General features: G+C 39.0%; 1 protein-coding gene across 5 annotated transcripts in view; it reads left to right on the plus strand.

Moving 5' to 3' along the window:
• Nucleotides 1-12240, plus strand: part of ROBO1 (roundabout guidance receptor 1) — a 736398-nt gene that overhangs the window by 203320 nt on the left and 520838 nt on the right. For 2 of the 5 annotated variants that reach the window (XM_054805391.1, XM_054805428.1), the window contains exon 1: nt 2927-3069. The exons of the other annotated variants lie outside the window; for them this stretch is intronic. In XM_054805391.1, the coding sequence (XP_054661366.1) occupies nt 2961-3069 (109 nt within the window). In that variant the 5' untranslated portion in view covers nt 2927-2960. Of the gene's footprint in view, nt 1-2926; nt 3070-12240 lie in introns of those variants that run through there. 5 annotated transcript variants of the gene reach the window in all.

Genomic DNA, 12240 nt, shown 5'->3' on the forward strand with positions numbered 1-12240 from the left:
GCAACAGCTCCTTCTCCTGTGACAAGATAAATGGATGCAACCTGTGCAAAAATGTCCATGCGGGTTTTGTGTTCGTAAAGGTACCCTTCTGCTAGCCTTGTAAGATAAAAAGCCATCTGACCTGCAGTTCTGAAGCTTTCAATTAACTCTGTGTTAGACTGCATAGCAGACAAAACCGTGTGGCTTGAGAGCTCAGCAGACAGCTGCTGAAACACCAATCTGATGCACCATTTTTACTTTTGCACAGTACAAAGCTTAGTGAGGTTTGGATCTGGGACCAAAGAAAGGATAACAAGCATTAGCTACAAGGCTGGGGTTTCTTCTATGATGCAGCTCAAGTTTTTGGCTGGGATTCATTTTGTGTAGCTCATTCTGGGATTCCACACTTTTTTTTTTTTTTCTTCCTTGAAAATCTTTATCTTCTGTCCTTCAGACAGCGCACTGCCAACTGCAAGATCACAAAGCCTTTTGGTTTTGGTGCTCAGAACTGCAGCTGTCATTTGAAAAGGCAATTTTTCTGCATTCACAGTAAATGACACCATTGCACATTACTGCTAATGTGCTCCTAAAGGACCACCTTGTATTAACTGAGGTTTTTTCCTGTGCTGTATTTTGGTGCAGTGAACAATTTGGTACATTCAGGTGTCTTACGTAACCAGCAACACAATGAGTCATCTTTAAGAGAGTCAGTGTTGACACACTTCCCTGGCGTGAGTTCAGATGGTGAAGGATGTGCAGTTAGAACGTGCTTAAAAAAACGGCAATCTGAAATTCCTAACCATTTCTTTTAACCCTGTATGTTGCCATAGGAGTTATTTTTGCTAGGGGGCAAAGGCCCGATACGAGGTTTGGGACTGATGCTCCATTGTTCTTTAGGCCGTACACGTGACTCCTGTAGAATAAAATGATGGCAAAGAAAGCAAACCTCTTCCTCAGGAACTTCCACCGAGATGAGGAGTTGGTGAGTCTCTCCCTGCCCAGACACAGTGCCGGGTCCGTACGTGGAAACAACCCCCTCCTGGTCATCCGCACGGGGGAGCAGCCGCGGCGGGGCTGCTGGGGTCACACTCAAACTGAAGACTGCTTGTAATGTGTAACGTGTGGGAGACTGGGCAGATCACCGGCTCTTTGTGTCCTCTGCCGCAAATGCTTCGCTTTTTGTACTGAACTTAGTTAGCCCAAATTGAAATAAGAGTACATCTCCCTTCTTAATTTCTCCAACTGGTCCAAATGAAGAAACAGAGCATTCTTTTTAAAGGACTTGTGGGTAACGAACAGTCCTGGAAAAGTTTCTGATACAGTATCGCTGCTGTCATCTGGCGTCTGACAACTTCAGGTCAAAAATTGCTCACGGCCTCTTTTGGAAGGTTATCGTGGCTAACGTGAGAACGTCTAGAGGTGAATGGCTTCAGATGGTCACGCTTTAACTTGTCACTGTGGAGTATTTCAATAGCACTAATTGTTTTGAGCTCAAATTTCATAAAGAACAGTGTCTCTGAACACTATAAATTCATAGTTGCATTATTAAGACTGAAATAGTTTACTTTGTCTCTCCTTTCTTTGTAATTGAAATTTTATCTAGAAACTTGTTCCAGTACTTTATTCAAAAACCTCCTGAATTCTGCAGCTCAGTTACAGCCATAGCATCTACACAACAGCCAGTGTGCAATGGGTGAGGCAGAGTATCAGCTTGTAGAATGCTAATTTATTGCTGTTCTATTAAGAATATAAGTTTTACCATCGTATAATTAAATGACAGTTGTAAGTGTTCTGGAGGCTGATGCTTGTGATGCTAAAGAACTAGGTATTTTGCAGTTTCTTCTACTGAATGTAAGCATAGACTTCATCCAGAGTGAAGTCCTCTATCCCCATGAGTGAAAAGCTCTCTGGTCTTGTTATAGTGATTTTCAGCTCTCAGGATGAAGCTTTCCTGGGCCTCCACAGGTCGTGTGGAACGATTTCATAGCGGCGGTGAAAGGGTTAGCGGGTGATTTTTGTTGCAGTTCTTCCTTGGGACCGTTTGGATCGCCACAGGGAAGTTTCTGATCTCGCTCCCTGGCACTGACAGAGACAGGGTTAAATATCCTCCAGCACCACGGCTGCTAACGCTGCGGGCACTGGAGGCTGCTGGCAGGGGTGCTGCCTGCCCCGAGGCTGCGGGGCCGGGGGGTGAAGGTTTGTTAGGTAACACACGTTCAGCCTGCGATCGCAGATTCACAGATACATAAATTCTCAGAGCTTCTCTTAGTCTCGGTGAACTGGTCATTGATGCAGAGTCTGCTGACAGGAGTATTGTTTGTATGATTTTCCCGAGAAATAAAGAGACATTTATGCTGAATAAGAGACAGAGTTGTTGAACAGATTTTTTTAAAAAAGTTTCTTTTTTAAGCCTTTCTTTCTTGTCCTAGATACATTACTTTTCCTCCCTTTACAAGCTGTGGTTTTTGCGCCCGTTGATAAATGTAACGAGTTTTGAGTGTCAACATTAAAATGTTCCGTGGCATCAGCTCTGTGAAGCTGCAGTGGAATATGCAAGTGAAGGAGAAAAAACTCCTCCGGTTTCAGCCCGGCTGTGTCCCCTGCTCGGGTGCTGTGGGGAATGTTGATAAACATTGGGAAGGGCTGAGAGGTGGCAGAGGCAGGTGAGGAGCCGGTGGCTTCTGAGGGACCACAGAAAGCTGCCGGTGCATCTCTTCAGCGTCTGAGTGCCAGAGGCTCCTGGTTAGGGGAAGCCTTTACGACTGTTCTGTTTTTACATTCCCTGCATAAAGGAAATAAGCGATGCCATGGAAATACAATTTGTAGTAAACATTTCTACTAGGAATAATATTTTACATCTCCCTCTACCTCTGCTGAGTAAGCGCTGTTAGCTCCAATTATTCATTCCTAAGGAAAGTCTTTTAATTCATCTTTATTGGTACTCCAGGTAGAGGTGATTTTTTTTTTTTTTGTTACCTGGCATGGCTGTGCTGTCAGTGCTGCTGCTGCTCGGGCTAGTAGACATAACTGCTGCTGCGGACGTCGCACCTAGAATAAAAGTGGGGTCAAGGTGGAGAGGTGAAAAGAATCGTGAGTAACCCAGGCTTTTCCTTCTCTTCTTCTCAGCTCTCTGTTTGAGGAAATGTGTTAGGCCTCGTTTCGCCGTGTAATTCTTCCTCTCCGGGAGGTTATTCCTTAATAATAACCTTAAGGCCGTGTAATTTTAGGTATTTAAATATGCATGCAGAAAGTACGGGCCACACCTTCTGTATGCTCCACACATCTGCAGTACAGTCCTGTTGTTTCACTGCAAGCTTTCCGAACTGTCTGTGCTGGTTAACTCCTCTATTTCCTGAGAGTCGTGAGACTTCCAGGCTGCAAGCACCTGGACATCTTCTGTTTATAGTCTTACCGTTTTGCACGCTATTTCAAATGTTAGCGTAGATCGAGGTAGCAAATTTTACAGGTCGTCTGTTTGTGTGACGGAACCTCGTAACCACGGTGATTATAGCGGGTAACTTTATGGATAGAATTGGGTAACTGCAGTTTAAAATCTACAGATTTAGAAAGGGGGGTTTAATACAGCATTGCAGCTTGTGCAGGGTTTATCAATGCTGCACTTAAAAAGAGAAAAGAACATTGGTATTAGAAAAGGAAAGTAGATGAGTCATGATAATATTTGGGAGCGAGACTTCCTACTGCATACACAGTTGCTGGACTGAAATAGCGAGATGATTATTTTCATTTAAAGAACAACTCAGTTCTTGCTGAGATTATTCTTTTTTCCTGTCCAGCTATTTGTAAATAAGCATGCCCATGGCGGGCAACATACTATTATTATGATGTGTGTGAATTTTTCCTGTGTGTTTGTTTGGTTTGGGTTTTTTTTTTTAGAAATAAATACCTCGATTACAAAAAGGGGAAGGAGTATTGAAAATTGAGTTGAGCTTTTCAGTTTAATTAATCTAAATGTGATGTGGTTGATTGGAAAATGTATTTGATGGAAGTCCCTAAAATAACCAGAATTGTAGGGGTGGCTGTTGGTATCCTTGGGATTGGTATTATTTTGACAGTCATGTTGTTTGGAAGCTGATCTGCAGCTTGAGTAGTGTTTGTTTTTCCTAAAGTACAAACAAACATATCAGTAAATCTGATGCTTCATTCGGTCCCCCAGATCAGCAGCATTAAGTAAAGAGGCACCGGACTGCGTGGAACTGTGAACTGCCTCATTCGTGCACAAGTAATTTACATCTAAAAACTATGTTGCCCAAATTAGCAGGCTGTTAATGTGTGCATAAGTGATGCATTAAAAAAAAAGTCCTATGGCTTATAAATATCTAAGCATATTAACTAATTATGACTAAAAGAGCCCTTTAATTTAATGGCTGTGGAAACTGAGGCACAAATCTAATAAGACCTGAAATATGTTGATTGAAATTTTTCCAAGGTATGCTTCTTGCTCAGTAAAAAGTCTTCTAAAATATATATCTCTATATCTTTTCAAGTACTACCTTTTATGAAAAAAAGCCAGTTCCCAGAATAAAAATACTGTATTTTCAGTTTTGATTCATTGATTGTCAAGTGTTTGGAAATTCATGATTCTGAGTATTTAGTTTGATTCTTTTTTTCTATGAAGAACTGAAATAAATGGAGATATAGATATTAATGTCTCACAAAAACATTACTGCTGTTAATCAGTTCGTGATGGCATTTAGCCATGATGAGTAAATGACACAACGATGTAGGAGTTGAAGAGCACCACATCTTTTGGAAGTGGTTATGCAACTGCAATAGGTCATTTAATGTCATCTGTAGTTAGCTATTAGACCTTTTGGATTCAAATTGCTTGCTTTCGTCCCTCAGCACAGGAGGCTCTCAATCCAGCACATGAGCAAATTAAAGGTTAAAGGAAAAACAAGGATGTAAATTAGTTTTCATATCATATTGATATTGTGATATTTAATTGCTTAGAGCAATCAGTTTTGCAATGTGTTAAAAGTTATGGATCTGAAACAAGTCTCCTTGAAATTAAGAGAAGGTATTTGGATTAGATCTTAATGTTCCTTTTATTTAAATATTAGCAATATTCATACTAGGAACAACTGTTGGGCAAGAGAGATTTTCCAGGAGTGCCATCTGAACTGTATACTGTTTGGTTTTGCTATCCACGGTGCAAAAATTTCCCCAGTAGCAGAATGCAGCTATCATGCAGAGCTGGATGGTGTGGGAAGTAGCGAGCTCCTTCCTTCTGAGGGGGGAGAAAGCCAAGATGTTATGTAATCACAGTTGATTGATTCTTTGTTGATTGCTATTCATGTTATATATTTGCCTGTCAATTGACAAAACACTCAAAATTGTTCTCTTGCTGGGTTATTTTTGTACATCATAGTTAAAATACTAATAAAAATACTCTGAGAAGGTGTGTGATTATGTAATATATATGTTCATTTAATTGGGTTACACTTAAATTGCATAACATATGACAAAAAATATGACTTTAAATGAAAGAGGACATGACTAGTTTCTGCATCTCTTAACAGCAATTTTCACTAAAGCATTCAGGTGTAGCAGTATGGCAATACTTTAAAAGTCTTTTATATTTACAGTATAGACAGATTTTAAAATACTTTTACTCCAAGTGGTCTTTTAAAAGATAGAATAACTTTGCAATCCTTTAGAGTCTCTGTGATGCTTCTCCAAACAAGATCATGGTATGTTAAGAGGCATTATGAGTTGCCCAGAAAAGTCATTATGATCCAAGTTCTAGCCATGCGTCTCAAGGGCAGGGCCAAAAGTGGTCCAGCTAGGACCAGAATAAAACTCTGCTTTGTCTGAGCTTGCACCTCCTTGGACCAAGCTTTGTTCTTTACTTTCCCACAGAAGGGTTTTGGAGCTGGGAATTTTGTAGCCTAGTTTCTGTTCTACCACTGCTCCAATGAGTGAAATCAGGTTTGGGGAGAGTGGGAAGAAATTACTGTTTCTGACATGCAACTGCAACGATAAAGAGTATAGAAGGAAAATAAGATTCATTCCCATGTGCATCTGTACTTTTCATTATAACAGCACCTAGATGGGGGGGAACAACACATTTCTTGGAGGGAATATTAAACATATAAAATGTCTAAATATGTAAAAAATATCATTGCTTAATTGCTTATGCTATGCTGTCTTCTTCTGGCATGTGTTATTAGTTTTTTCTGTTCACTTCATTAAGAAAGCCAACGATTATTGTTTGAATGCCTGCATTTTACAACTTCCATGCTTATGATTGTGGGAAACAACGCAAAGAAATCTCTTGTTATTTTGATACTGAAGTGGCAATGTATTAAGACTGTCTTAATATCCCTCAGAAAAATTATTTTATAGAGTAATACCATGGTTATTATTAATTTCTGTATACTGAATATAATGTTTACACTGGAGACTGTACATGCATATTTTCCGACATTTATAACTTCGTATATTTATTACTGTAGTATATGTAATTTTCTTTGTTAGGAAATTTTAATTGAAGTGGTTTTCTTACTCTGTGAATAAAATGTATTTTCTCATAGAGAATAAAATTGTAATTTTCTGGGCAAGTTTTGGATGTCATATGTAAAGATCAGAATTTAAAGTTGCAGAGTGAACTACTGGAGAAAAATATGGTTTTGTATTTTTGGTAGAAATAGAATTATGAAGTTTTAAGATTTCACAAGACGTTAAAACTATTCTTTCCATTGTTCAATTCATTTTGCATTTTAAGCAAAGAGCTTGAGATCAGCATCATTATCTTAGTTATCCTAGCTGCCACTAGGAATGCCAAATGCCATGGTCTTCGTTTAACCATAGTTGTTTTTAGGAATGTCACTAGTGAAGAACAGTGATACCTCTTTTTGCTGATTCTTTGTATGTTGGAAGTTTTATATATATATATATATACACACACACATACATACTTGTATGTAATATATACATAAGTATCCTTTTTTCAAGCTCCATAACTTGCTGACTTGAGCACTCTGGGACAAAATATACTCTTGTTGAACCTGGATGATTGTAAAAATTTCCGATAGTTTAGTTGATTTTTATGAAGAACTTCTTTTAATGGAATTTTAATATTTTTAATAGAAATTGTGTGTTAGGCAAACATCTGAAAGAGAAGGTGTCACAGTAGGACTGACTCTTGAGAAAGGACTGACTTTTACTTCAAACTTTTACTGCTGAAGCTTAAAATATAAACAGCGTGCACACGTCCCGTGGGCTGATGATATGCATGTGTGTGCCTCGGTGTTTTGGAGAAACTTTACATAGGCAAAAGGATGATCAAGAAGGAAAAACAACACAGTTACAGGATTCAGATTGTTGCTCTAGAGCAGAGTGGTGTTGTGCATTTGTAAATATCAAATTTAATGTTCAAAACATTTTACAACTCGAACTGATAGAAAAAGGGGATAAAAAGTAAAGTACTTATTTGACAATAAAGGTCTCTGAATAGACCATAGAGCTAATATTAAAATGGTAAATATTATAAATATTTTGCATAGTAATGATAATCTCTTATAAAGCATTTTTATCCTTATTATGATCTTATTTTATAATTATTATATTCTTTGTGTCTTGTTCAAAAATACAGTTTCTGAGTTTTGTACCTAAATTATACACGACCTAAACATAGAATATGCAGTTCAGGAAAAGAAAGGTTATAAGGTTATCAAGGTTTTCTTAGCAATGAATCTAGCAACTAGAACTGGCAATCCCTGCAAAAGTCAGCATGTATGTGATATTCTTCTGGATTTCAAAACTATCAAGCTATTCATAGATTATATTGAGTTCAGAAATGCAAGAAAAAATTCAATGTATTTGTTAATCTAATCTATCCATATGTAAATTACTGTATAAAAATAATTTCTTTCTAATGTTGATAAGAATTTTAATTTTTTTTAAAGTAAATATGTATATACATAAATAAAATAGCAAAAACCATCAGTAAATATTTGTGATACTTTTCTATTGCTGTCTCCCTACAGAAAAAAAACCCAAACAAACCAATCAAAAGAAACACCTTTTTTCCTCTGGACAGTGACTGTATTTAATTTTTCAGTTTTGTTTAGCAGTAGACAATAATCAAAACTTTCAATCCATTGAGAGATGTATGGGGACAGAAAGTTTTAAAATTCCTGTAATGTGTGATAAAGAGTAATAGAAGTCGTTTCCTCTAATTACTTTCAGTATTCGTATAAGCTTCCAGTGAATAAGCAATTTCCTTAAAATGATACTGGTGATCATAATTTACTTTTTGATTTAAAAATACTTTGCTTTCTTCAGGGTTCATACTGGTACCTGAAGCCTGTTTGGTATTTCAGTATGACTCAGCTGATGCTGAATCATCAGTCTGACGTTTAATGCAGGTACACACATACAGAGCTACTTTACTCTGTTAAAAGCTTTAACAATCTGCTGTTACCGTGCTCAAAGCCTTTCAGCAACAGATTAGTCATTTCTCAGTTAGTCCTAATACAGTGTTTTCTAGGTAGAGTAAATATGATGAAATTGTTTACTAAACAAACAGCTAAAAATGTTGTGGTGCTGTTCTTTGGTTAGTTGTGAATTTATTATGGTATTTCATGCTCATAATTTTCACCTATCTTCCATTGGTGAAGAAACACTGTCCTAATTCTGTTAATGTAAAATCTAGCTGTTTCTTTCCAAGTTTCCTCAGACTCATCGCAATTTAGACAAGTTGAAGCTTGCACTGGGGTTAAATATGGCAAGCTATTCCATGGTTTATATTTGACTATCAAGTAAATTTATCCTTCAAATAGTTTTTGTAAGAAGGAAAAGAAATCTGGTATGTGGCTTTAGCTGTGTGGGTCCGTGAGCAAAATACAGGTTTGATACTAATGTTGCTGCCTCGAATATAAATATTCTTGAAAAGGATCAACACCAGTACTGAAAGAACTTAGGAGGAATATCTTATGACTGAAACAGTCTTAAAAAAAAAAATAAATAAATCTTTGTTTACAGTGTTAAGAATATGTTGAGTCTATCTGCTGTTTCCACAAAGAAGTCATCTCTGACCTCAAACCAGACCCAGGTCCCTAGGTTAGCACTGCGAGCCCAGTGTGTACGTACCGATCGTGACGGGGACGAGGTGGATCTCCAGCCCTACCTGAGACCCCCTGGAGCGGCCCAGCCCGGCCCGGCCCTGCCCGGCGCACCCCACGCCTCCTGCCGCACCAGGCAGAGAGGAGCATCCTCCCAAAGGTCAGCACCCCTGGCTTTGTGGTGGGTGCACCGACCACAGGTGTGCGTCCAGCCCAAACCACGCACAGCTCTGGCACGGCTTGGGGGCGAGGGGGTGGCAGGACAGAGGACAGCAAAGGGCAGCAACGAGCGTAACCCAGTGGTGTCGTGTGTTGCGATGATCCCAGACACGCAAAATCCACCAAAGGAGGATTTTTAGAACGAGGTAGGCCGTAAGGTTGAGGGCAGATGGATTGCTCCACAGTCGCCACCGGACCGGGGAGCCACTAGCCCCAACGCGATGCTGGCCAGGCACGTCACTGGCCGCGTGCCCGTCTCTCCTTGTGGGACTGACCGCTGGGCTCCCCAGACAAACAGCTGCTGGAAGCGCGCCATCGACAAGAGATTCATTTCTCTGCCCAGATGAACTCTCCCGGTTTGATGTAAAAAAGTGTAAGGTTGAGTTCACCTGCTTTAGACTGCTAAAAATCTGTTCTTTTACAGAAACCAGCAAGTTCTTTAGCTCACAGGAAAGAATAAAAATTTGCTCTTCTTGAGGTGCCACAGAGTAGTCTTTAATGTTCAAATTTGATCTTTTGTAACAGTATTTAACCCTGACACGTACCAAATACCTTTAATGTGCAAGTTTGCCTGTTAATATTATCATCTTGTGCTATATGCTTCACTGGAAGCTTTAAAGAGAATCCCAAACCAAAACCATTTAGTGATCTTGGTGTCAAAGTGTAACCAGAAAGGTTTAATACAGCCTTTCCTAACCTGGAGGCCACTTTCAAAGTACTTTTTTCCTGCTTTCGGGTAGTACAACTACTTTCTTATAAGGAATCTTGCTTCACACAATCCTGTCTTAGAGGATTGCGTTTTATCACAGGCATGTTAACGTCAAGTAACTCAGTATGTAAAGAGAGCTATGAACAGAAAAGATAGTTGCCTTTAGATGCTGGAGAGTTGGTTTTTTTTTTTCTCCTTGAGTAGATGTGGCTGATAAGAAACTTAGAAGAATGGTGAAAAGAGAGATTAAGAAGGAGAGAGATTTAAAAAGGGAGAAAAGGAAGAGAGAATTGGAAGCAAACAAAAAAGTGACAGTTAGATAGCTGAAGGCTGAAGTAAAGAAAAAGGAAAAGAAAGGTAAGAAGGAGAAAAGAAGAGAATCTAGAAGGGCATAAGCCAAACTACTACTGCTGTTACCATTTAACTAATTTGCAATTCCTCACGCAAGCTACTTAGTCTGTGGTATTAACTTCAGTGTCCCACTTTCATCACACTGTCTGTAGGACCTAGGAAATGACCTCTTATGTTGAGAAATAAATTTTCTTAGAATAATTTGTCCGAGTTATGAGGATAAAATGGACTGTTTTATTTTAAAATTGCCACGGTAAGATTTTACAGTAGAAACTAAAGTGAGATGACTGATTCATAAAAGCGTAAGGATTTTGGAGTAATTAACATTTGGAACATTTGGTGCCCCAGAACTTTTGACCTTTAATAGATCTGAATGGAATTGAACTGAATTTCAATGTACACTGTACCATAGGATAGATAGTCAATGAAGCTGCTGTGAGATTACATTTCTGTAAGACACACCACAATTTTGAGAGCTCTTAAATGATTTTGAAGTACTTATACAAAGAGAAAAAAGCATAATTTGTGTACTTCTATTTGTTCTATTTTTGCGTAAAATTAATTATAAATTTTAAAAAACTTTATTTTTCATTCATTATTTCTGAATAACAACAAAAGAAATTGTTCTTTTGGTAACTTAGTTGTGCTGATAAAAGCCCGTTTCTCTTTGTGGCCCTTCCTGTACCATCTGTTAAAGCCAGCCTGTGTATATTCTCCTTTAAATATATTTGATGATAATGTCTTTTTAATCACTCTGTAGTCGAGTGTTAAAATATTATATGTATTTTCTAACACTTACAAGAGTAGCTTTATTTATTTTTATTTTATCTATTTTATCTATTGTCTAAGGACGATGGAAGAGTTAACACCATTCTCTACGTGAACTCTACTAAAATCCTCAGTGACTGCATTCCCTTCTTTTTTCTCTTTATCTCAGATAGTCAGGCTCCCCAATAATTCATCTCCCTCTGCCTCTTTGCTTGGTGATACATGGAATCATTAGGCACATGTATCCAAACAGGAACATGAGGACCACCAGAGGACCACCCAGTACCTAGATAAGTAGTTTATGGTGTTCCAAGTCTGCTTTCCTGCCAAGAGCACTGTTATTAACTCCAAACATCTAAAACCGTGATTTAAAAATCTCAAGATTCAGACAAGAACAGCAAAGAACCCTCTTGTTCCTCTTACGGTGACCTTACAGCCTTGCACTTGCACTCAGCTCCTCCATTTCCAGGCTGTTTCCCACCATAAGGAAGACTCAGATGGTCGTCACTTATCTTCGGGGCACCTGGGACACTGTCTTGTGTCCCGCTCTTAATGAAACTGCAAGACATGGCCAGCTACATCAGGCACAGATGCATTACTGACTAATAGGGGGAAAACATCCCTGAATCACAGCACTTTATCTATTTCCCTGTTCTCTTCAAGGGATGCTTTCCTTTTGATGATCTTTCTCCTCATCCTGTGACTCTGAAATCCCACTGCCAGCTTCCTTTCCCTCAGCCAGCGAAGGGAAAGGAGACAAGGACTCTCAATTCCTCCCTGCCCCTCCAGGGAACAGCAGTGGGGACTGCAGCAATGCTGTGTTGCCTGGGCAGGTCCTTGGGAGTGTCTTTATCCCTTCATCTCATGTGTTCATTTCACTCCTGCCTTACCCTCGTGCCGCCTTCTTTATCATGTACTTCTCTGGTGCCCCAGTTCTGATTTTTTTTAAGCTTTTTTCAAGCTTTTTAATCTATTGCATCTTTTCCAGTACCTTGCGTGAGTGTTGCCAGCCCATGTGGCTGTGAGCCTTGGGCAACCAGTTTTCCCATGAAAATGAGCGACCTGGTACTTCTAGTCTATCCTTGGGATTTTATTTCATACCTCTTGTAGAACTGGGGACTCAGCTGG

Source organism: Grus americana, chromosome 1 (assembly GCF_028858705.1).
Source record: "Grus americana isolate bGruAme1 chromosome 1, bGruAme1.mat, whole genome shotgun sequence".
Lineage (NCBI taxonomy): Eukaryota > Metazoa > Chordata > Aves > Gruiformes > Gruidae > Grus > Grus americana.